Below are 27,080 nucleotides of genomic sequence, written 5' to 3'. Positions count from 1 at the left end.
GAAATAGCCACTATATTTTTAAAGCACAATGGCATCCTGAATAATTGGGGGCAATTTTCATGCTGCTCCATTCATCGGACTGGGCAGTGGGCAGAGTGAGTCCGCCTGAGGCCCAAACCATTTTCATGGTTGGGTCTCATTTAAATAGAATAAGCAAGCTGCCCACACTAAACAAGCTGATATGCAGCTCACCGATAAGAGGGGAGGAGGGTGGGAATTCTGGTGGCCCATCTGCAGAGCCAAGCCGGCATTTACCCTTAAAGGGGAAGGCCAGGATAAACGGCCGGGGTGCGGTAGAAGGTCAAGCAGTGGCTGGTAAGATTTTTGTGGAGGCGCAGGAGCAGCATTCCTACTCATCCTGCTCCCCAAAAAATGATCTCGAACCTATTCTTTTGGCCTTGTCTGAGCAGCCTCTAGCAATCCCTTTACGGGCCGCTGGTTTGCTTGTGTTCCATTTGGAGCGAGTGGGTGGGACCTGCTCGGCGTGTGTTCGGACCTCAAAATTGCATCGGCGTCATACACACCCTATTTAATTATATTAATGAGGCGCCTGCCTATTTCCGGCAGTAGCCCTAACTGCTAGTCCCCAATCAATTGCCTCTTCAATTGGGTAACTATTAATACTAAGTGTAACTTAGAGTCTAGAAATTCCTACTTATTATAATAATGAATTCATTCCTTCATTAAAGTAGTGGAAGAGGAATGCCGTATGAATGCATAAAGTATTTGTATGCCATCATTGCAAACAGTCATTTCTATGCTTATATTCTGTCTGTTATGTTAATTTTTGGTTTTGCTATTTTATTTGAAGTAGCCTATAGTGACATTCATTGTCAAATGGACCCATTTCTTTCCCTTCAATCTGCATTGATTCCCAATTTTCTGCATTATAAATTAGTATTGTTATAACTAGAACCTCAAACTTTTTGGTAGATTGAGACACAGCAGACCTGATCTAGACTATTAACCCATCAGTTTCTAGAAAGCTTCTCTATCCTTCAGTAATACAGTCAGCTGACCATTGGCAGATATACTTCAAAGACCCTTCATCATGGGAATAAGTGATTACTTCATTATTTACTCAGTTCTATTATTTTAAACTGTTGTGCTTTGTTTTTAATCCTTTCTGTGGCTTATTCCATTGCACTGGTAAGGATGTTGTAATTGTGGTGAATTATCTGTGAAGTCCAGATCATAAACCTTAGGCTGGGTGTTGCAAACAGTTCTCTGCTATTATCATATAACTGACTACCCAAGATATGCTAAACAGGAGGTGAGACCAAACACAAACTTAACATGCATTTGTCAAAACAAAAGCAAAATTTATGCAATTAGTAAAGCATGATGAAACATTTCTTACTTTAAACTGATTTTTATTTTAGTGATGCTCCTAATCTATGTTGTTTTGAACTTACTTCTTGTCAAATTACAAGGTGCTTGTTATTTATTGTATTCTATTATTTAAGTAACAGCTTTCCTGATACCTTGCAGTCAGTTGACTGTAAGATTAATAATATTTTTACAAGCTTTTGAGATTGCCAGTCTCTCCATCAGCAAAGAAACAGTAATCTACACAGATCTTGAAGCATGTAACTGAATTTCACAGATCATCATCTTGCTGCACTACTACAAACCAGATAGTTGGTGGTGACACAAGCACATGCTTGCAATGTTGAGGAAGAACCTAAGCTTCAATAACACTGCGACTCCCATCAACATAGTTTCAATGTAACTAATATTATAGCTTTTCTCTGCTTCTCACCAATTTTCTTCACTGCTCTCCTGTGGGGGGATACGGTTCCTTGTTGAGATATGGTCCTCAGGTACCAATCACCCTCCTGTACCCTACCCAGGTAGCAAATATTTCTGTGTGAGCCTTGAAATTGAAACGTGGCATAACAGCCAAACCCAATCGTGACCTCGCCCAGCGTCCATATACATGCACTTTCAGAAGGGTTGCTGGATAGCGATCAGAAGGGAGAATCCTGCGTGATATTTCAGGTCTGCAGACAATCTGCTCCTAGACTCCTCTAAAACCTCTTTGTAACTGTCCACAAGGAAGTGTGCAAAAGTAACTTAGGTTAATTTGCCTTCTAATTTTTTTCACGTGTACGAGGAAAAATTACTCGAGTCTCTTTCGTGGTTCCCATAGCCTAGCTCATGAAATCGTTATTTAGGGAACTGTGGGCATGGCGTGAACTGAATTCTACCATTTCCAGATCAGGTGCAGCACAGCTAGATTCAGATTAAGTTCCTTCTACTCTGTTCCAATGTGCACCTTAACCTTAAATTCAGAAGAGCAACTCTACAGCAACAGTGTGAATCTTTCCATTTTTGAGACTAGTCAACTATGTGGCGATTCTGAGTGAGACTGTAATTTTAATACTCATTTGAACTGAATTGGGACTGTTTTGTACTGTGGATCTGTGTCCTTTGGTTGAAACTACCTTAGCTATTTTCACTTAAGAACCTTTTATAGCAAATTTTCAACCCATCACTTTGGACTGAATTCAGCCACAAGCCCCAATAGTGAAAGGTCATTAATCTAGTCTAATGCACTATCCACTATTTAAAATAGGAAATTAGAATGGTTAGTGTTCAAATTAGTGTGATTGGTTTTGAAATTAAAAATAAACAAAACAATTTTTCTCTCGACAAATTTCCATCAGTAAGCAACTAATGAAAGGGAAAAATCTTCCGGAAAGCATTATCTGTTCAAAGTACTGCCCCATTTTATAGAGGTAAATAATAGACTCAGCAGAATTTTGTCTGACATATTAGTAAAAACATCAATTTTCTTAACAGCATGAAAACCTTCAACTAGGGTCTCGCTGTTCTACACTGCTGATTCCTTCGTGCACTCTGGAGTTATTCCATACAAAAATGCAAGGGCTGTGACTTCAAACTGAAATGGGAGTCACTCTGAAGCAATGAGAGACCCCATTGCTCCAGAGTGACTCTAATTTCAGCTGGCTGGGAAATCTACATCCTGAACCAGGAAGAATATTGACATTTATACTAAACATGAAAAAAAAAATGCCACTAGAGGAAAATCTAGTGGCAGGTTTTTTTTTAACAGAAAACTGCTAATTCTCCAAATGTACTAAACGTGTCACTTGGTAGCTACTATGAGTAGTCATTAGAAAAGATATATTATTCATGAATATGACACATGTCGGTGGAAAGTCCTTTATATTAGAGTCACTGATGACTTCTATAAACATTGCAAATGCATGAAGACTAGAAACCAGATTTTCCTTTTTATTGAACAGTTAATTAATCACCTAAACGTAGTTCTTCTTTGTTACGCATATTCAGTATGTTTAAATATTTTATCATGTGATCTGATGTGACCTCTATTGAGTTGACTGTGCATGCATGTCAGTCGTGGCTCAGTTGGTAGCACTCTCATCTCTGAGTCAGAAGGTTGTGGGTTCAAGTCCCACTCCAGAGACCTTAGCACATAATCTACGCTGACACTCCAGTGCAGTACTGTTGGAGGTGCCGTCTTTCAGATGAGACATTAAACCGAGGCCCCGTCTGCCCTCTCAGATGGATGTAAGAGATCCCATGGCGCTATTTCGAAGAAGAGCAGGGGAGTTCTCCCTGGTGCGTCGGCCAATATTTGTCCCTCAATCAATACCACCAAAAACAGATGATCTGGTCATTATCACATTGCTGTTTGTGGGAGCTTGCTGTGCGCAAATTGGCTGCCGCAGTTCCTACATTACAACAGTGACTACACTTCAAAAGTACTTCATTGGCTGTAAAGCGCTTTACAAAAATAAATGTTCCCAAAAATAAGTTAGAACTATTTTTCAATCAAGGCAGTATGGCAGCCTGAAAAAATCAGTTTTCGTGGCCCTATAATATAATTACATGACAAAACCTTCCTCACATTATAATATAATGAGATACAAGGCAATTTGGTACAGAAATTGGACAAATTATTTAACACTGAAAAAACATTTTAATGCTGCTTTTATAGTGGTGCGGTTTTAGTTCAGATTTCACTATTTGTGAGTTGGCTCCCACTGTTTACACTAGGATATCCAGCTCCTTTATCCCAGTGGCAGATTTGCTGACCAGATTTCTTGAGCCTGGTACTGGGATAAGGGAGCTGGGATTTAGAAGTATAAATGCCAGGAGTTAGCGCATAGACACTGGTCTCCCAGAATCTAAACTAAAACAATGCCAGTCATTAAGCTGGCAGTCAGCGGCACTTTGACGGTGTGCAGTTCCATATTTTGGGGTTGGTTGGAGTTGTGGGTTCACCACTGGTATCTGGGTTCAATCACAGTCCAGACTGATAAGCTGCATGGCTGGCAGGGTTCTACATGAAATGTTTTGGCCAATCTCGACCCACAGCACAAAACTACCAACAGATTGCATTCAATTAGCAGAAGGCGATTTTACATTTACAAATTGCGGCCGATGGCAAATACATGGTTCTGTTGCTATCGGCTACAGTTGGTAACATAAACTTGGCAACTTACCCTCTTGAAACCGCAATGAAGACCCACTTCTTTGTGGGCTTTAGAAATTGCTGCTGGTTTCACCAGACTTGAGGGCTATGCTTATTCCTGTGTCTGATGGAGAATGTCATCAGCTGGAAATGTAAATGGGGGAGAGTAGTGGGGGAGGCTGGTTATAGTGTCACTCTCCTAAAGTCAGCACAGAAATATGAATGTACCTAGAAATGAAATAAGGAAAGCTGGAGCAGGAAGAGGAAAAATTCACACTGCACTTGGAGAACTCTTCTCAGTTCATTATTAAGTGATTTTATTGGGCAGAATAAAGAGATCTACTGGCCATGTTAAATTGATCCTCAGAGTGCTCAGTAGTGATATCACTCACCTTCATGAACACACAGATTTTTTTAAACTATTGCTTTTCTACCAGAGACTATTTAAAATCAAGATGCTGCACCAATTTAATTACCACATCAGGGATTTGACTCTAAGAAATGCAAGAAAAATCTTTTGCGATAATATGTGAATTTATAATTTTAACCAACTGAATTTATGCATCATTTTTTTGAGTAACATGTCCTAGTTCACATTACAGCTTTTGCTTTCTAGTAAGGGAATTATTGGCTCCCTCAAATTCAAAGTGGTGACCATAGGGGTAGAGGAGCAGAGGGATCTGGGGGTACAGATACACAAATCACTAAAAGTAGCGACGCAGGTTAATAAGGCCGTAATAAAAGCAAACCAAGTACAAGGGTTCATTTCCAGAGGGATAGAATTGAAAAGTAGAGAAGTTATGTTAAACTGATATAGAACCTTGGTTAGACCACACTTGGAATACTGTGAACAGTTCTGGTCTCCCTATTATAAAAAAGACATGGAGGCATAAGACCATAAGAGAGAGGAGCAGGATTAGGCCATTCGTCCCCTCGAGCCTGCTCCATCATTCAATGAGATCATGGCTTATCTGATTTTTACCTCAACTCCACTTTCCTGCCCTTTCCACATATCCTTTGACTCCCTTGCTGATCAAAAAGTTGTCTAGCTCAGCTTTGAATGTATTCAATGACTCAGCCTCCACAGCTTTTTGGGATAATGAATTCCAAAGATTTACGACCCTCTGGGAGAAGAAATTCCTCCTCCTTTCCATCTTAAACAGGCGACCCCTTATTCTGAGACTATGCCCCCTAGTTTTAGATTCCCCCATGAGGGGTAACATCCTCTCAGCATCTACCCTATCGAGTCCCCTCAGAATCTTGTATGTTTCAATAAGATCTCCTCTCAATCTTCTAAACTCCAATGAGTATAGACCCAACCTGTTCAATCTTTCCTCATAAGACAACCCTTCCATACCCGGAATCAACCTAGTGAACCTTCTCTGAACTGTCTCCAATGCAAGTATGTCCTTCCTTAAATAAGGGCACCAGAACTGTACGCAGTACTCCAGGTGTGGTCTCACCAGCACCCTGTACAGTTGTAGCATGACTTCCCTGCTTTTATACTCCATCCCCCTAGAAATAAAGGCCAATATTCCGTTTGCCTTCCGGATTATCTGCTGCACCTGTATGTTGACTTTTTGTGTTTCATGTACGAGGACACCCAGATTCCTCTGTACCGCAGCATTTTGTAGTATTTCTCCATTCAAATAATATTTTGCTTTTTTATTTTTCTTCCCAAAGTGGATGACTTCACATTTTCCCACATTATATTCCATCTGCCAAATTTTTGCTCATTTGCTTAACCTGTCAATATCCCTGTGCAGACACTTTGTGTCCTCATCGCAACTTGCTTTTCCACCTATCTTTGTATCAGCAGCAAATTTGGCCACAAGACACTCTGTTCCTTCATCCAAGTCATTGATATATATTGTAAATAGTTGAGGCCCCAGCACTGATCCCTGCGGCACCCCACTAGTTACAGATTGACATTTTGAAAATTACCCTTTTATCCCGACTCTTTGTTTTCTGTTAGTTAGCCAATCCTCTATCCATGCCAGTATATTACCCCCAACACCATGAGCTCTTATCTTGTGCAGTAATCTTTTATGTGACACCTTATCGAATGCCTTTTGGAAATCCAAATATACTGCATCCATTGGTTCCCCTTTATCCACCCTGCCAGTTACTTCCTCAAAGAACTCTAATAAATTTGTCAGACATGATTTCCCCTTCATAAAACCATGTTGACTCTCCTTGATTGTATTATGAGTCTCCAAATGTCCTGCTACTACTTCCTTAATAATGGATTCTAGCATTTTCCCAATGACAGATGTTGGGCTAACTGGTCTATAGTTACCTGCTTTCTGCCTCACTCCCTTCTTGAATAGGGGTGTTACGTTTGCAGTTTTCCAATCTGCTGGGGACCTTTCCAGAATCTAGTGAATTCTGGAAGATTACAACCAATGCATCCACTATCTCTGTAGTCACTTCCTTTAAGACCCTCGGATGCAAGCCATCAGGTCCAGGGGACTTGTCAGCCTTTAGACCCATTGGTTTACCTCGTACTTTTTCTCTAATTATAGTGATTGTTTTTAGTTCCTCCCTCCCCTTTGCCTCTTGATTTTCTACTATTATTGGTATGTTATTAGTGTCTTCTACTGTGAAGACAGATACAAAATATCTGTTCAATTCCTCTGCCATTTCCTTGTTTTCCATTATTATTTCCCCAGTCTCATCCTCGAAGGGACCAATGTTTACTTTAGTTACCCTCTTTTTTTATATACTTGTAGAAGCTTTTAGTGTCAGTTTTTATATTTCTTGCTAGTTTACTCTCATAATTTATTTTCTCCCTCTTTATTATTCTTTTAGTCATCCTTTGCTGGTTTTTAAAGTTTTCCCAACCTTCATGCATACCAGTAATCTTTGCCATGTTGTATGCTTTTTCTTTTAACCCGATACCATCCTTTACTTCCTTAGTTAGCCATGGTTGGTTCACCCTTTTTGTGGAGTCTTTCCTCCTCATAGGGATATATTTTTATTGCAAGTCATAAAATATCTTTTTAAATGTTTGCCACTGCTTATTCAACATCATACCATCTAATCTGTTTACCCAATCCACTTTAGCCAATTTCGCCCTCTTTCCTTTATAATTGCCCTTATTTAAGTTTAATACAGTAGTTTCAGACCCAAGATCCTCGCTTTCAAACTGGATGTGAAATTCTATCATGTTATGATCACTGCTTCCCAAGGGATCCTTTACTTTGAGATCATTAATTAATCCTGTTTCGTTACCCATTACCAGATCCAAAATGGCCTGTTCCCTGGTTGCTTCCCCGATGTATTGGTCTAAGAAACAGTCCCTAATACACTCTACGAACTGATTTGTCCAATCTATTTGAAAGTTAAAATCGCGCATGATTATTGCATTACCTTTTTTACAAGCCTCCCTTATTTCCTGATTAATATTTTGCCCTACAGTGTAGCTACTGTTAGGGGGCCTATGTACTACTCCCACCAGTGATTTCTTTCCCTATATTTCTTACCTCCACCCAAATTGATTCGACATCTTGATCTTCTGAGCCAAGATCATTTCTCACTATTATACCAATTTCATCCTTTATTAACAGAGCTACCCCACCACCTTTACCTTTTTTCCTATCCTTCCGAAATGTTAAATAGCCCTGAATATTTAGCTCCCAACCTTAGTCACCTTGCAACCACGTCTCTGCAATGGCCATAAGATCATACCCATTTGTTTCTATTTGTGCCATCAATTCTTCTATCTTATTACGAATGCTGCGCGCATTCAGATAAAGAACCTTTAATTTTGTCATTTTACCATTCTTTCCTACCCCGGCCCCATTTGCTAGTGCGTTCTTATGTTTGTAGGCTCTGTCCCTTCCTGACACACTCTGTTTATCATTACCCCCATCACTTTCCTGTACTACTTTCTTGTCTTTTCTCTTTATCAATCTAAACTTTGCCCCACCTGAGCCCTTCCCCCCTCTATTTAGTTTAAAGCCTTCTCTACCGCCCTAGTTATTCGGTTTGCCAGAACACTGGTCCCAACATGGTTCAGGTGAAGCCCGTCCCAACGGAACAGCTGCCTCTTTCCCCAGTACTGGTGTCAGTGCCCCATGAATTGAATCCCACTTCTCCCACACCAATCTTTGAGCCATGCGTTCATCTCTCTGATCTGATTTATCCGGTGCCAATTTGCTCATGGCTCAGGTAATAATCCGGAGATTATCACCTTCGTGGTTCTGCTTTTAATTTCTCCCTAGCTGCTCAAACTCCCTCGGCAGAACCTCTTTCTTAGTCCTACTTATGTCATTGGTACCTACGTGGACCACAACAACTGGATCCTTCCCTTCCCACTCCAAGTTTCTCTCCAGCCCTGAGGAGATGTCCTTAACCCTGGCACTGGGTAGGCAACACAGCCTTCGGGACTCTCGCTCATGGCTGCAGAGGCACTGGAGAAGATGCAAAAAAGATTTACTAGGATGATACCAGAACCGAGAGGTTATGCCTATCAGGAAAGATTGAACAGTCTCAAGCTTTTATCTCTAGAAAAAAGACTGAGAGGTTACCTGATAGAGGTCTTTAAGATTATGAAAGGGTTTGATAGGGTAGATGTAGAGAAGATGTTTCCACTTGCGGGGATAGGGCCCATAAATATAAAATAGTCGCTAATAAATCCAATAGAGAATTCAGGAGAAACTTTTTTATCCAGAGAATGGCTAGAAAGTAGAACACACCATCAAGGAGTAGTTGAGGCGACTAGCGTAGATGCATTTAAGAGGAAACTAGATAAACACATGAGCGAGAAAGGAATAGAAGAATATGTTGATGGGGTTAGATGAAGAAGGGTGGGAGGAGGTTCACGTGGAGCGTAAACACTGGCATGGACTTGTTGGGCTGAATGGCCTGTTTCTGTGCTGTGCATTCTATGTAATATAGGGCCAATTCAAATGGCTGTTAACAGGGATATTTACCAAACTAATCAGTTTTCAGTGTACTGATGCATCAAATAAGTAATGGAAGCCTTGTTTGCCAGGGGAAACTTTCATCCCTTCTCCATGGAAAGGAGATGTCAGAACGAAAGGGTAAAGAAAAGATGACAGGTTTCTCAAAATTCAGAGCCTCTTTGCTGGCACACATTATTGACTTCATTGGAAAAGAAAATCGAACGAGGTGTAAAATGGACTTCCGATTCGCTATCACCTGTTCTTCACCCGGCAATAAAAGTTAAAATTGCACCCAGTAAATGAAAAATCATGGCCTAGAAATTCTATTTTGGATGCGCGGGGGCACGGGGTACATGTCCTGCACCTGAATGGTGAGACCTGAGGTGCCTTCAATATTGGGCCAGCCTGAGAAGAGGAGAGCAAGATCAGGGCACTGCTAGTATTGCAGCGGCCCTCAGGTAAGTGGGTCAGGGTCGGTGATCAGAACCGGGGTCCAGGATTGGGGTCGGGTCTGGGAATCGGTGGGGGGGGGGGGGGGGGGAGGATCGGGGGGTCGAGAATGGAGGCCAGGAGGTGGTGGTGGTGTGGGGGCAAGGAAGGATAAAAGTTGGGAGAGGAGGCTGGGGGTTGTGAATTATCGTAAATTTATGCTCCCTTGTCACCATCTTAGGACCAGTGGAAACAGCCTATCACTATTTCTTTTATCTCCACCCATACCCTTTCTCAGTTTTAGTGAAAAAAGGTTTATCTTCTTATGTCTCATCTTTCGCAACATCCTAATTCCTAACATCCATTAATGTGAGACAACTTTCCCAGGAGATAAGTGTGTATAAATAGTTTAACTGCGAAGTATTCATCCATTGATATGTTCAGGGTGGTTATTTTTTTTAATTATCCTTTTTATCCTGTTGGATGAATGTCTCTTAAGCTCTGCAGCCATTCAAACACCAATTTTATACTGAATAATTAAAAAATTACTCTGACACAATTTAGATTAAAGTACTTACTCACAGAATTGAGTTCTTCTTTAAACAAATTATTTATTTGTTCTGTGCTACCATTCATGGATCTGATTGCATTTAGTGCTTCTGATGGAGTCACCTTCCCTACATATTGATTTCTATTTTTCAAGGACTCAAAAGATGGCAGTGAAAGAAATCCTTCACTAATGATCTTCAGGAGGTCAAGTCAGCCAGTGGCCCTGGCTCACATAATAGAAATGGTGAAGAACTGAACTCTGCAAGTGTTGCAGTTTCAAAGATTGTTCAGTTCTTTTTTCTCCTCTTTGTATATCTGTGTTTCCTGAAATGAGTTGTCAGTAGGGATCACTCTTAGTGGGGGCTACATTGTTTAAGCCATTTAAAGGTGATGAGAGGGCAGTTTGTTTAATAATACAGTATAACAGACATAGCTCCTAATAAGCCTCAGGATTAGAACCTAAGACTTTAGCAGCTACAAAATTTGAACGTGATTCCTGGAACTGAATTGGTGATTCAACAAGATATTAAATTCCACTTTGGCCTCAAACAGCCCCTGTCCCTTTTTTTCTCCCCTACACCATAGGAGTAAATTGCCAACTTCATGCTACTGGCGGGGAGCCTCACTTGGCAGGAGCGAATATCAGAAATTTGTATGTGCAAATTTCTCACCTTTAATTTAAATGGTTGGAAAATCATGCCCATCACACTTCTGTTGGAGTTATGGAAGGACTGCAGTCTTTGACTCCCAGATGTTTTTTACAGTAGCATGTATGTCTGGAAGCAGCACAAGTACACTGAACAGTAAGCCTACCATTGTGTGTATTTAAAACTGAAATAGTTAAAAAGATTATGATTGTTTTTAGGATTGACCTAATATTCCAATTGCAGGGAGTCACTCCGTCAGGACTTTGTCTTACAAGAATTTTCGGGCCAGTGTGAAGGGAAAGTCAGCAATTTAATCCAATGTACATAACATGTTTCCTTCGACAAGGTTTGTTGCTGGAAAGTAAGTGAGGAGAATTGCAGTACTGGGGGAAACTAATAATGCTGCTACTACTGGTATTTGTCTGAGATGGAAACTTTTACCCACCACATTTTAATCTACTACAACAACAACTTGCAACTCTGAGGCAACCATTTCCAACTACATTAATGTAACAAAGTCTTCACTTTGGGGAAAAAACAAACTTCTTCATTAGTGATATCTTCTTTACCCTAATGTTTTGCTGAAGAATTGTGGAAATGTCTCCTTGAGAACTAAAGCCTGGTATGAGCCATTTAAAGTAAACGGATTAATGTCTCTATTAAAATAGCAAAAAGAGGAATGTCAGATATACACATTAAGCATTTGCATGCTAATATCATAGTGATTTCTAGGCTCAGAATACATTTCCATTATCTACCACAAATTCATATAAACAGCTAGTGTAAAAGTTCTTAAATTGATATGACAAATATGACAGCCACCTAGCCCTATGCTCTGGAATTCCCTTCTTAAACCCCTTTGACTCTCCACCTCCCTCTTCTCTTTTGAGACCCTCCTTAATACACACTGCTTTGACCAAGCTTGGGGGTCATCCCTTCTAATTTCCTCTCCTTTGCCATGGGGTTCATTTTTCCTTTACTCCTCTGAAGTGCCTTGGGACATTTTTCTACGTGTAAAGTGCTATTTAAATGCAAGTTGTTGTTGATTGATTGATGTTGTTGTTGTAGATTAAAATGTGGTGGGTAAAAGTTTCCATCTCAGACAAATACCAGTAGTAGCAGCACCATTAGTTTCCCCCAGTACTGCAATTCTCCTCATCTACTTTCCAGTAACAAACCTTGTTGAAGGAAACATGCTATGTACATTGGATCAAATTGCCTACTTTCCCTTCACACTGGCCCTAAAATTCTTGTAAGACATAAAGTCAAATAGAATCTGTGCTTATTTACATTTCATGAGTTTACAGATTCTAATTGACTTTATGTCATACATGAATTAAAAGAATTGTTCGAACGTTGGGCAACTATTCAAGCATGACTCGAGTTGGCAGTTTGTTTGAGAGAAAAAGTATCATAAATAAAACTATAAACAACAAACTTTACCTCCCACAAAGGTCTTCTCTAGGTAATCAATAATTTGGTTGTAATCACTGATGATATTGTCCCCATGGATCAGCACTGGTACTTCTTCACCTAGGTTCAGTCGCATAAACCAGGGCTCTTTGTGTTCAGTTAATGGTAAACTAACATCTCGTTCGTCACATTGCACACCTTTCTCCGCAATCAGTAGACGAACCTGAAATAAAGAGGCACTTTTCACATGACTTCACAATGATATCAAATAAAAGTAAATCAATAGTGAACTAATGGTATGGGGGAGGGAGAAGTATTGTGGTTTGTATATTTGCTTTAAAAAGACTGCAACCACTGAAGCTTTTTGAGCCTTATTTGCAATAACCTCTGTACGATTCATCTCAGCTTTTCTGCTGGTAGTTCTAATGACTCAGTTTGACCTCCAGAACTACAGTCCTTCTGTGGGGCTTCCATCTCTAATTCCTTACCATGTAATTGATTCCAATAAAGATCAATGATGTCAGAAATAAATTCTTAATCATATTTCACAGTGAGGTAAATAATACAAGTTGGGAAATATGCTCGGGGCCAATTTTGCTGTGTGCATCACAGGAAGATTACTAATAGCACAATTCAAATGGGCTTTATTTCTGAGGCAAATAGACACACTAATTTGTGAAAGTAAAGCCCAAGTAAAAATAAGCTGTTTCACAGTACTCTGAGAATAGAGAGATCTTCACCATACCTCACCAGTTGAGGTGAGGTATGGTGAAGATCTCTCTATTTTCAGAGTACAGTGACGAGTGTAGTGGCAATGTTGCTACATCCTACCACTACTGTCTTTTGGGATTCATGTAATTAGTTTGACCAGTTATTATCTTGGGTACTTACCTTTTTGGCAGCAGCCTCCAGTGGTCCCTTTAAAGATTGTTGTTTTGGTTTCTTCTTAGGCATGAGAAAACTAACCACAGCATGCACAACCCAATTTAGCAAAGGGCCTGAAATGGGAGTTAAGCCTACGCTCGTTTCAGGTAGAAGCCCGGGATGACTGAGAGATCCCTAAGCAATATGGTGACCAATGCACTTCCTGTGCATTTCAGTCACGTATGAATGTCAACAAAATTTGGTTGGCTGTGGAGCCGTTTTGTGCCTGAAAAACAGGCGAAGCATGGGTCAAATTCAGCACCTAAACCTCTCTCGACATCACCCCAACAACATATCTTAGCCCAAACCTCAGAAAAGCATCTTCTAGTACACCAATGTGATATTTCCATTTCCCACAACAAGCATCCTTATTGCCAACTTAATTGGAACTGACAAATTGGAGCCAAGTTGTAAAAAGTTTTGTACTGTGGTCTTAAACTAACTTCACTTAAGACCATTAGACAGAAATTCCTTCTCTTCAGCCTAAGATGAATTCAAATCCTAGTCCTAGAGGTGAAAGGACATTGATTAATATGAAGTATTGCAAATATGAAAAGTATTAAATTATCACAGGGAGACTTAGAAAAGACCTGAGTGTAATAGTGGTATAACTTTCAAGGTCCAGGCAATTTGGCAAGTAGTTTTAAAAAAAACTAATAGAATGCTAGAATATATAGCCAAAACAGCAGAGTATACAATACATTTTCTGAACAGCTATGCCAGTTGGGCAAACACAGAATGTATGCAAGGCTTCTGAATGTGGGTAAAAACAAGCCTTAACTACGTTTAGTGTCCAATTCCTTCTGTCTGTAATTTTCTTCCTGGCTACATTTTGTGTCCTGGAGTGGTTGTGCGCATTTGATGCCATAGTCTAATGTAGACCCCAGACTGCATACAAAAATATCTAGGTGAATACATGGCATAATTTGCTGATTTTTCCATTGGGATTGTGCCCATTTGTACCTAAAAATTGAAACCAGTGCAGGACCGCAATTTACATATTTAAGCAGCCCTACACCTGAAACAGACAGATGTGCTGCTTGCCCATTTACAGGCCTGCCTGAGAATTACATCAGACAGACTTGGGGAACCGAGGACACCCCCCGCCCCACCTCCCCAGAAGAATGGGTGACCAAGGGTCCCCATGGTGTTTCCATTCTTCCCCCACTACCCTGAGCATTGAGCATGGAATAATGTACGGTCAGATACTGCTCTGTTTTGGACTAGAAAGTTGGCCCTTATAAGTCTACAAGTCTACACAAATTATGTTAAAGCATTACAATGCACTGGTGAAACCACACCTAGACTGGAACTCAACCTTGTGAGAAAGGGGGTGGGTGTCTCACAGCTGGGCTTCAGAGTATTCTGTAATCTGAGCCATCCCTGGCTCAGTGGTAGCACTCTTGTTTATGAAACATAAGGCCATTAGATCAAGCCCCCACCAGCAACTTGAGCACACAAACTAGGCTGACACATCAGTGCAGTACTGAGGGAGATGGACCTAAAAGATCCCATGCCACTATCCGAAGAAGAGCAGGGGATTTTTCCCAATATGCTGGTCAATATTTATCCCTCAACCAACACCACTAAAACACATTATCTGGTCAATTGTCTCATTGCTTTTGGTGGGAGCTTGCTGCATACAAATTGGCTGCCGTGTTTGCCTACATTACAACAGTGACTATATTTCAAAAGTACTTAATTGGCTATGAAGCACTTTGGGACGTCCTGACGGTGTGAAAGATGCTATATAAATGCAAGTTCTTTCTTATTCTGCCATTTTTGTAGTATTGTGTATCCAAAACCACTTTGAATTGATACAAAATGGACAGTATAAATGTAGCCTTAATGTACTGTGCTCTGTTCTGGTTACTGTGCCACAAAAATGATAGGTAAGCATTAGAATAGGGTACAGAGAAAACGAGAAGTTTAGCTCCAAGTGTAAAGAGGATGTACTATTAGGAAAGATTAAAGAAACTCAAGAATCAAAGTCTAGAAAGAAGTTGGTTAAGGGAAGGACCTCATGGTACTATATATATTAAATGGAATAGATAAATCCAGAGATTATTGTTTCAAAGCAAACTAGGAAAATAGGACCAAAGACATAGATTTAAATTAGTGAAGAGTAAATTTAAAACGGATATCAGGAAGAAACTTTTACTCAGAGTGATCAGAATAATCTATCAGGCAGGATCCGAGAGACAATGTTGAATATGTTCAAATATAGTTGGATTGTGTGATACAGGAATTCCCTCTAATGGCCCTTTCTTTGACTTTTTTATTTTACAATGTTATTAAACTCACTGTATTACCTGGTCTTGAAAATATGTAATGCTAACCTGTAAATGTTACATTGACCTCCAAAAGTAATAAGATACTCATTTGAAAATTTTGGGAGCAAGCAACTCAGATGTACACGGTTGAGTTCATTTATTAACCATAGGGAAAAGGCTCTTTAGCCCTTCAAACATGCTGTTTCCACAGACCTTATAGAACTTGCCATATTATGGATTCTATGCAGTCTATTTATTCTCCTGAAGGAAAATGGTCAGAGAAGTGAATTTCTATCTCTCCACATCTCTACTATTCAACCTTGGTTGGCTGCCCCCTGCAGACGTCATATCCTCCACATTCCCACCCTCACCATCCTCCAGCCCAGGAGCATAGGAACCATTCTGCCATTTGGGGTATTAGACTCTAAATTCTTCAATCCCATTACTAACCAGATATTTATCCAGCTCTTTGATCAAGGAGTTAATTGGCACAGCATTAATTGTTTTGCTGAAAATTTGCTCCAAAGTTTTTTCTTTATATGTGGAACAATTCCCACCAAACGTATTTAGTACTATGTCAATTAATTTCTTCAAAGCACAGTTTTGTTTGTCATTTTACTCATTTTTATCACTTTCCTTCCACACTTCTTGGGAACAAACACTGTAGTTGCATTTGCAGGAGGTATAAATTTATGCAAAAACTAAATTAGAAACTTATTTCAATCTTTGGGACACCACATTTTTATTTGAAAGTTTTACACATCAGCAGCATTTTTAAAAAATGAGATAATTGCCTGTGTAATATGTAACATTAATGAAGTCAGGAAGAAAGAATTCTCAGTGTATTAGTGAAGAGTCAGTAATGTACAGCATATGAAATCTACAAGTACTATTCACAATTTAAGATGTACTGAACTGCAAACATAGTTGCAGAGAATATACCATATCGTTTTGAATTATGCAAGTACATATGGTGTACATTTTAAAGTACAATAATTTTTTTTACTGTTTTACCTATTACAGTACAATAGTTAGTAGTGAAACTATTGTAAGTTTAGTGCATTTATGTTGAATTCAGATTTGATATATTTTCAAAACTACTTGTGGCCCCACAATGCTTTTCCCTAATGTGTTCTCTGCAATTACTTCAATTAGAGTAAATACAGCATAAAAGGGAAGGGAGTGAGGAATATGGTACGATGATAAGTAGCTGGGGTTGATATGTCAAAAGGCACAGGCTTGTTGGGCCTGTTGACATTTTTCTATTCCTAGTTATAGCCTCCATAACTAGCCCAGAGTCTAATAGTTGTAGGCAGGTTGTGCCTTATTAGATTTCAGCTGGGTCTTTAGGTTTTATGTTAATTATTTATTTTAGCAAAGCTGTAGGCTAGAATGGTTTATTAAACATAAACTTAATGTTGCCAGACAAACTGACATTTTCTGTCTCACACCAACGTGTAAGGTTCTGTATATTTGAGGAATATGTACACTATAGGTGCTGTACAACCCCAGCTGAAGGTAGAGTTGAAAGTGATCTAGGGGTGCTACGCCTAACATGTCAAAGCACTGAGGAGCAGAAATAAATAATCCGTTTAACTAAATTAAATTGCTGAATTAAATTGCGAGATCAGTAGAGTAAAAGTTGGGAAATCATAAAACTGTACATGCAGTACTCTGGTCTGGCAGCACCTCGAGAACTATGTCTAGTTGGGTCACCAAACTGCAAGGGAAATATTCAAGACCTGGAGGCAGATCAAAGCAGAGCTGATTTCTAGCAGCAGAGGGTTGGAGATACTGGGACTCTTTAGCTTTAAAGGAGGCAAAGAGGAGACATCACAAGGGTATATATTAGATGGTATAGAAAAAGAGCACTACTTAAAGGTCAGCCTTGACAGTAAAACAAATGAGCATAGGCTAAATCTATTGAAAAGTCAATTTAGGATTGATGTCAGAAAGAAAGATCTTTCCGCAAAAAGAGTGATCAATGTGTAAAATTGTCTTTCAAATAGGGTAATAGGAGTGAAAACATTAACTTATTTCAAGATCCATTGGTTGACATGATGGGCAAGGGTGGACAGTAAGTTCTTTTCCTAGACAGACAAGATGGTTGAGCTAAGATGCTGACTAGCTTCCTTCATCCGTATTTAAGTTATGACCTTATGACTAGAAATAAATCAGGTTGTATCATGGTGCTGCTATCAGTAATGGCCATATAGGAGTCTGGACTGATCTATCCTCCCACCTGTAAGGATTTCTGTTCGTATTATTGTATCATATTGTGGGGAGATGATACATTTTGGCCATTTTCTGTTTTTATTTCAGATTTCTAGAATTTACATTTTTGAGATTCAAAAAAAACTTGGATCAGTGCTTAGCTTGATAGAATAGACAAGAATGATTAGAAATCACAAGCACAGGCTCATTCTACCATGATGTGTGCATCATATGGGTCCACCAATGTTCTGTGCCACTCCTTCACTCGTAGACAATGTTTATTATGATCTCTATGGATAATTAACAACAATGGGATCACAAACAGTTGACTGTGCCTCTAATCAACATTCAAGCATCTTATTGTGAGTTATGTTTATAGGGAACACTCCTGATGTTAACATTATTATTGTTATGTAAATAGTTTGTTCTTTTTTTAATTCAATCTTGGGATGTGGGTGTCACCGGCAAGGCCCAGCATTTATTGCCCATCCCTAATTGCCCTTGAGAAGGTGGTGGTGAGCCGCCTTCTTGAACCGCTGCAGTCCATGTGGTGAAGGTTCTCCCACAGTGCTGGTAGGGAGTTCCAGGATTTTGACCCAATGACGATGAAGGAACGGCGATATATTTCCAAATCAGGATGGTGTGTGACTTGGAGAGGAACGTGCAGGTGGTGGTGTTCCCTTGCACCTGCTGCCCTTGTCCTTCCAGGTGGTAAAGGTTGCGGATTTGGGAGGTGCTGTCGAAGAAGCCTTGGCAATTTGCTGTACCTTGTCGATGGTACACTGTGCAGCCACGGTGCACCGGTGGTGGAGGGAGTGAATGTTTAAGGTGGTGGATGGGGTGCCAATCAATCGGACTTCTTTGTCGTGGATGGTGTTGAGCTTGTTGAGTGTTGTTGGAACTGCACTCATCCAGGCAAATGGAGAGTATTCCATCACACTCCTGACTTGTGCCTTGTAGATGGTGGAAAGGCTTTGGGGATTCAGGAGGTGACTCACTTGCTGTGGAATACCCAGCCTCTGACCTGCTCTTGTAGCCACAGTATTTATGTGCTGGACCAGTTAAGTTTCTGGTCAATGGTGATCTGCAGGATGTTGATGGTGGAGAATTTGGCAATGGTAATGCCATTGAATGTAAAGGGGAGGTGGTTAGACTCTCTCTTGATGGAGTTGGTCATTGCCTGGCACGAATGGTACTTGCCACTTATCAGCCCAAGCCTAGATGTTGTCCAGGTCTTGCTGCATGTGGGCATGGACTGCTTCATTATCTGAGGGGTTGCGAATGGAACTGAACACTGTGCAATCATCAGCGAACATCCCCATTTCTGACCTTATGATGAAGGGAAAGTCATTGATGAAGCAGCTGAAGATGGTTGGGCCTAGGACACTGCCTTGAGGAACTCCTGCAGCAATGTCCTGAGGCTGAGATGCTTGACCTCCAACAACCACTACCATCTTCCTTTGTGCTAGGTATGACTCCAGCCACTAGAGCGTTTTCCCCTTGATTCCCACTGACTTCAATTTTACTAGGGCTCCTTGGTGCCACACTCGGTCAAATGCAGCTTTGATGTCAAGGGAAGTCATTCTCACCTCACCTCACCTCTGGAATTTAGCTCTTTTGTCCATATCTGGACCAAGGCTGTAATGAGGTCTGGAGCTGAGTGGGTTCTGCCAGGACCAAATTGTGCATCGATGAGCAGGTTATTGGTGAATAAGTGCCACTTAATAGCACTGTTGATGACACCTGCCATCACTTTGCTGATGAGAGTAGACTGATGGGGTGGTTATTGGCCGGATTGGATTTGTCCTGCTTTTTGTGGACAGGATATACCTGGGCAATCTTCCACTTTGTTGGGTAGATGCCAGTGTTGTAGCTGTATTGGAACAGCTTGGCTAGAGGCGCAGCTAGTTCTGAAGCACAAGACTTCAGCACTACAGCCGGGATGTTGTCGGGGCCCATAGCCTTTGCTGTATCCGGTGCACTCAGCCATTTCTTGATATCACTTGGAGTGAATCGAATTGGCTGAAGACTGTCCTCTGTGATAGTGGGGATCTTGGGAGGAGGCCGAGATGGATCATCCACTTGGCACTTCTGGCTGAAGATGGTTGTAAATGCTTCAGCCTTGCCTTTTGCACTCACGTGCTGGGCTCTGCCATCATTGAGGATGGGGATGTTCACGGAGCCTCCTCCTCCCATTAGTTGTTTAATTGTCCACCACCATTCACGACTGGATGTGGCAGGACTGCAGAGCTTTGATCTGATCTGTTGGTTGTGGGATCGCTCGGTTCTGTTTATAGCATGCTGCTTCTGCTGTTTAACATGCATGTAATTCTGTATTGTAGCTTCACCAGGTTGGCACCTCATTTTTAGGTACACCTGGTGCCACTCCTGACATGCTCTTCTACACTCCTCATTGAACCAGGGTTGATCCCCTGTCTTGATCCTAATGATTGTTTGAGGGATATGTCAGGCCATGAGGTTACAGATTGTGGCAGAATACAATTCTGCTGCTGATGGTCCACAGTGCCTCATGGATGCCCAGTTTTGAGCTGCTGGATCTGTTCTGAATCTATCCCATTTAGCACGGTGGTAGTGCCACACAACACGATGGGTGTGTCCTTAGTGTGAAGACAGGACTTCGTCTCCACAAGGACTGTGCGGTGGTAACTCCTACCAATACTGTCGTGGACAGATGCATCTCTGAAAGGTAGACTGATGAGGATGAGGTCAAGTAGGTTTTTTTTCCTAGTGTTGCTTCTCTCACCACCTGCCGCAGGCCCAGTCTAGCTGCTATATCCTTCAGGACTTTTACAGTAGTGGTGCTACCGAGCCACTCTTGATGGACATTGAAGTCCCCCACCCAGAGTACATTCTGTGTACGTATCTTTATTCAAATGTTCGAGTGATAACAAAACAGAAGATTAGTTATCAGTTTGCTCAATACCTTGTATAGTATTACTGGGACAGTTTGTGCTGGAATAAAGGTGAAATAAATGTTTACAACTAAATTAGCCCCAGAAGCTTTTGAATAAAATAGACAGCATAATGTCTAGGCAGGAGCAGTATTCAAGGATAACGACTGTCTTTCAGTTCACCTTGATTAAACAGTCACACATTTTAAACATCCAGTTTTTCTAGCAGGGTTTTAATTCAAATAAACTGATCTTGAATCTGCATTAGTTAGATAACTAACGTGTAAGACCATTGGAAAGTACACTACAGGGCTACAAATATAGATAGCTGAACACTGACAACAATACATCATGTTTGGATTGGGAAAGTACAATTTCAGTACATGCCACTTGGACACATACAGCAGCTACTCACTCTTGTCCACTTTTGACAGGGATAGGTTTTGTTATATCTTGTAGTAGCAAGCATACATAAGACTGTTGCATAAGTCTACTATCTACATAATCTGATTAATAACTTGTAAATTGATTTAAGACTGCTCTAAGTGTTTGTCTTGATATACACTACTAACTGATGTTATATCTCAACTTAGCTGTCCAAGATACATATTGATAAGTAGGGACATTTTTTACACCTCCTATCAAACATCTAATGACACATACAGGTATGTTGTAATGCTAAAGTTTAAAAAGCATAAAATATGAGGCTTCCAGGAGGAAGTGGCAAAATATACAGAAGCTGCGGCCTCTTGGGCGGGATTGGAGGAGTGTGTGGGGTGTCAATAAAGAAGGGATAAATTAACTTTGTAAATTAGTAAAATATATATTAAAAGTTAATTGAAAAAATAATATTTATTGGTGGGTCATTGAAACTTCAAACAAAAGTATAATATTAGAAGCAGGAAAATATTTGTCATTCCTTGAGGTTGTAATTTTTAAAAATACAGCAAACATGAATTTAGAGCTAAAATTAAACAGATCTATCATGTGAATAAACAATTTTATTCTACAGTTTTGCTAAAATAAATATTTACTTAATAGTGTATGGCTAATTTTAAGTTACATGTAGAATATTGGAGGTTGGGGTAATGTAGAGTTATATGTATGATTTCAAGTTGGTTTCGGGTCAATACATGCACAAGTGACTATTGGTTTCAGTTAATAAAAATGGCAGGTCTTGCATGAGGATCAAGTAACTGCAGGGATGAAGGGTACATTGGTGAAGATAAATGATGCAGACGTCATGTAAGAAAATGACACTGGACAACAAAGGTGCAATATTACAGGAACATAATCTCCATGGTCAGACATACCAGTGTAGTTATGAGCACTTTTAAACACAGAAGATAAAGTATCTTGTTTATATATTGTATCAGGGGTTTCTACCGGCTTAGAAGTTCAATACAGCACTTGTTGGATGGGTGACATTAAAAACTAAGGGCAAAGCTTTTTTTTACACATATGGTCAAATTTCAATATACAATTTTAATGTATATGCTAGAGAAATGGTGAAAATGCCCTGTACGGTGCTACTTCATGGTGAATTATAAGACAGAAATACAATCATGGGAGTCAGATGACCTCATAAACCATCAGAGCTGGTCACGTTTAATATATGAATACGAGATTGGATTAATTCATATTGTTTTTATCATATGTGAAATAAAGATTGCCAATTTCTATTATTTTTAGTGAGAAAATGTCATGTGGAGTGCCTATTTGCGCCATCATTGCTCTTTGAAATATCATGTGACTTAAGACAAAGAGAGTTATCAATTTAATAGCTAGGACTTGAAGGTATATTAGATTTGCGACAGTGGACTTTAAGGCACTACAGATTCACCATGCAGGTTCTGCTCCATTACCAGCACTTGTTCATACTGCATTCAAAAGAAAATGAAAGTCCTCATAAACCGTATAACACAGTATTACTGATCAGAAACTATTCTTGATTTGAGTATCTTAAACTGCATCTTTTTACCTCTGACGTGTACAGGCTGTTTTTGTTTCCGACAGTTATACAAGTGTCAAGGGTACCAAAGCGATTTGCCTGTATATTAAAATACCACGTCAAATACTATAGGATACGTATTTAAATATATTTGAGCTAACCAATTAAAGCCAAGAGGAAGTAGGAAACCCTCATCCATGTCATAAACAGCAGATGTGAACACCGTGGGGGTTTGCCATTTCTGCACTTTATATCAAATAAAACAATGACATTCAGAATCAACCTGCTCTGGAGGATCTAATGTCACTTAACTAAATTAAATGAGATGCTTACAATGCAATACAACCTACTACCTTTTACTGCAAGTAGATATACTGAAGTGTTCACATTGCTTCGTTCTTTTCACAGATACTTTTACCCATATGTTGGTTACACTTGTATAACCGTACAAAATGCCACAGCCAAATCATTTTAGAAATTAATAAATATATGCCTGTATTATGCAACACTGTGATAGTACACAATTCCTCCCATGTGTGATGACATGCTCTCCACATTATTCCATGTTTTCTGAGACAATTGTGGGCGTTGCTGCGGTATTTCCTTCCACAATGAAATGAAATTCCTCAAGTAAAATTCACTGGTTGATTTCATTGCCTAGAATGAAACATTTCACACTGTTCTACATGAAGCAACTATACGATGAAATGAAAGTAACAGACGAAATCTGCAAACCGTAAGAAGGGCACATTGCTGGAAACATTCAATATAAAATTCTAGCAAATTCCTTATGCCTTTTTAAAAAAAATTAAAAAATAATAATAAAATAATCCAAAAGAAACCCTTATAAATCGCCTTAAAGGTACTGGGAGTCTTTCCCATTGTTGTGTAATTTTGTGCACTCTGGTCACCTACAGTGAATTGCAGTGTTTACCTTCTGAGAGCTGAACGACTGGGTCCAATGGTACAAGACGATGCTGTCGCTGTCTTTTTCGTTTTTATCAGAGAAAAATCCCGCCTGTTCTTGAGCTGGGGTGCTGCTTTGGTCGCCCTCGTTGATTTTTCCATCGTTTTCTGTTGTTGAGATCGGCCACCAGCTGCAGTTTGAAGCAGGAGAATTCTGAGACGCCATGACGGAGAAAAAAAAGGGCGAGAAATGAGGGGGGAAAGCATCAGCCTCAGCACCAGAACCAGAAACAGGAAGAGACCCAGCAACCTCCAACCTGCCACATCATTTTAATATGTATTATATATATATATAATGTGCGTGCGTGTTTATGTGTGTATATATATCTCTATTATATCTATATATGTAGTACATGGGGTTAACAAGATAATTTAAGAATGTACATTTGAAAGTGTTGAATATTTGTAACAATTTATACATCTACTGTAATTGGCTGGCTGAATGTTATATTAAAGGTTGGAACACCCAATGGCTGTCTGGAGTCCAGTAGAATTTAATTAAATTATATGCATACTTGTGGCTATATCTTGCAGATGAAAGCTTATATGTCATATGAAGACATCGTACAGTTCTGAAAGTCATACAGGTTGTTGGGATTCATCCTATAGCACTGTGTAGGATAAAATTTATGGTACAATAGACCTCTAAAACAATAGTTTTAAGTAGGATACATAGTTTGTTTTATAGGTATATATGTCCCTAGCCATTGACTCCATCCCTCTTCTTGGCCACTGTCTGAGGCTGAACCAGATTATTTGCAACCTTGGCATCCTATTTGACCCTGAGATGAGCTTCCGACCCTATGTACGCTCCATCACCAAGACCGCCTATTTCCACCTCGGTCACATCGCCCGTCTCTGCCCTTGTCTCAGCTCATCTGCTGCTTAAACCCTCATCCATGCCTTTGTTACCTCTAGACTTGACAATTCTAATGCCCTCCTGAGCGATCTCCCACCTTGCACCCACTATAAACTTGAGCTCTTGCAAAACTCTCCTGCTTGGATCCTAACTCGCACCAAATCCCGATCACCCATCGCCCCTCTGCTCGCTGACCTGTATTGGCTCCCAGTCCGGCAACACCTCGATTTTAAAATTTTCATCCTTGTTTTCAAATCCCTCCATGGCCTCGCCCCTCCCTATCTCTGTAGTCTACTCCAGCCTTACAACCCTCAGTGATCTCCGCACTCATCCAATTCTGACATCCTGTGCATCCCTGATTTTAATTGTTCCACCATTGGCGGCCTTTTCTTCAGCTGCCTAGGCCCAAAGCTCTGGAATTCCCTCCCTGAACCTCTCCACCTCTCTACCTCTCTCTCCTTTAAGACATTCCTTAAAACCTATCTCTTTGCCCAAGTTTTTGATCACCTGTTCTAGTATCTCCTTATGTGGCTTGGTGTCAAATTTTGTTTGATAACCCTCCTGTGAAGGGCCTTAGGATGTTTTACTACGTTAAAGGTGCTATGGAAATGCAAGTTGTTGTTGTATGATAGGTTGTTTTGTTATTTAAGTTATGCTTGCATGAAATAGTAAAGAACAGTTTGTCCAAGATGAGTCAGACAGAATCTTCTAACATATAGAACATTGTAATGATCAGCACAGCACAAGAACATCCACATTTAAGAAATCACTTCCAGATCTGAAAACATTTTGATGTTAAGAAAAGGACCAAGACTAAGTGCCAGATGACTTAGTATTTAAATACACCATCTGGTATGGTATTGAGCCATACAAATCAGGAAGGTCGCTGGTTTGATCCTTGGTCTGTGCTACATTAGCTGATAACTGATGGACCAGTGATAAGGGCATTACAATTGATCTCAGTATCTGTGGGCCATAGATGGAAAAAAGAAGCCAAGGTTTCCACTCCTGATCTCTATGCAATGACTCCTGCTGTAGATGTCAGGTGAGGGCAAGATTGGACTCATGTATGTAAGAACACTGTGAGCAGCTTTGAACAAGTCTTTTCAGTGTATGTCTATAGTCTAATTCAGTGCATTTCTGATGAGCTTGTAGATTTAAGAATATTATTCCTTGATCTCATAGAACTTTGTCCTTTTAAGTCAGTTATAGTAAAGTTGGCTGTCCTGCTTCTGGAACGCTTGAGTTACTTTTGGGGACATCAGTGTGGTGATTCTCCATTTTTGGGGGGTGTAAAACGGGCGATATCGGATCGGCCGCCCATTATACATCCTGCCTGATTTTTCTTTCCATTAATTTCAATGTGAAAAAATTGAAGTGGGCATATAATGTGCGACCAATCCAATATCGATCGTTTTACACCCCACCAAAGTTGAAATTTCTGGCACAGGTTTCTGTTCCCTCTTAAGTCATTTGCTTCTCTTCCTAGAAAATCCAGTCTTGCATGTCTGTTGTTATGTCTGGACTATGGCTAATTCTAATTTTTGTTTCCCCATTCTCAGAGAAACAGAACTGTTGCATAACAGATGATACAATTTAAACATTTGCCGCTATCAGTAATTTCTTAAACTTCTAACTTTTACTTTAGCACGTACGTAGTGCTTAGAAGACTTGCTCCTTAAGCACTTCTTTTCTTTAACCTTCTGAACCTTCCTCCAGATTTATCCAAGTTTCTCTGAACCTTTGAATACTTCTTCCTCTTTCTAAAACTGTCTGGTTTGGGTATGAAAAATAAAATACAAAGTAAAACCCCCTTTCCTACTTATTTCAATATCTGACCAATCAATGTGACTAATTTTATTGCAAGGATTAATTTTTGGTGTCAATCCCCTTAGAAAGACATAGGTCAAGAATTTATAATATGCAAATTTTAATTACTTGATTGAAACCAGACTTGCTGATTAGTTGGTAAACTCCTTTTATTTTCTCTGGCCTTAAATAATAGCAATAAGAGAATACTAGATAAGAATGGCTCGCCTTTAAGTTATCTCAGGTACTTCTTCTCTTGATCAGACAACATAACCTCCACTCAACCGTGACAAACTTGGGTGTACCTAACTCTGGCCAAGAATTGGAACCAGATGCTGGTTGTGAAAAAAGTACTTTGTTCTAAGACTCCAGTCTGAGGTATCAATGGTTCTCAGCATTAAATCCATCTGTTTTCCTGAAGTTCAGTAGAATTGTTGGAAACACCATTTTAGATCTCTTTTCTTACAACTGCAATGTCCTCCTGTTGTCAAGTAAGTCACCGATACTCACTACCTAGGCACAGAGATGAAGAATGGCTTCTTGGGTGATGTACTGGAAAACTGCCAGTGCCCATGGAACCGTAGCCCAGCATGTGTCACCATCTTCAGGAGAGAATATTGAAAATAAAAGGCAGGACAAGCTGATAAAGTATGTAACTTAACACATTTTGCAATAAAGTTTATCCATTACAAATTTACAGAAAATTAACTTTCCCTTTAAACTCTAGTTTTAAGAACATAAGAACGTAAGAAATAGGAG

At 39.9% G+C, this 27,080-nt stretch overlaps 1 protein-coding gene across 4 annotated transcripts in view; it reads right to left on the bottom strand.

Annotated features, from left to right (window-relative positions):
• Nucleotides 1-23,874, bottom strand: part of gdap1l1 (ganglioside induced differentiation associated protein 1-like 1) — a 52,032-nt gene extending 28,158 nt beyond the window's left edge. For 3 of the 4 annotated variants that reach the window (XM_068000806.1, XM_068000810.1, XM_068000809.1), the window contains exons 1-2: nucleotides 23,622-23,874; nucleotides 12,444-12,636 (exon numbers count right to left, since the gene is read on the bottom strand). In XM_068000806.1, the coding sequence (XP_067856907.1) occupies nucleotides 12,444-12,636; nucleotides 23,622-23,819 (391 nt within the window). In that variant the 5' untranslated portion in view covers nucleotides 23,820-23,874. Of the gene's footprint in view, nucleotides 1-12,443; nucleotides 12,637-19,906; nucleotides 19,916-23,621 lie in introns of all 4 variants that reach the window. The other variant, XM_068000807.1, reaches the window with a different exon arrangement.
• Nucleotides 23,875-27,080: the final 3,206 nt, after the last annotated feature.

The sequence above is a fragment of the Heptranchias perlo genome, chromosome 19 (genome assembly GCF_035084215.1).
Source record: "Heptranchias perlo isolate sHepPer1 chromosome 19, sHepPer1.hap1, whole genome shotgun sequence".
Lineage (NCBI taxonomy): Eukaryota > Metazoa > Chordata > Chondrichthyes > Hexanchiformes > Hexanchidae > Heptranchias > Heptranchias perlo.
Note: the sequence above shows the minus strand (reverse complement) of the source record. Positions and strands in the feature narration are given on the sequence as shown.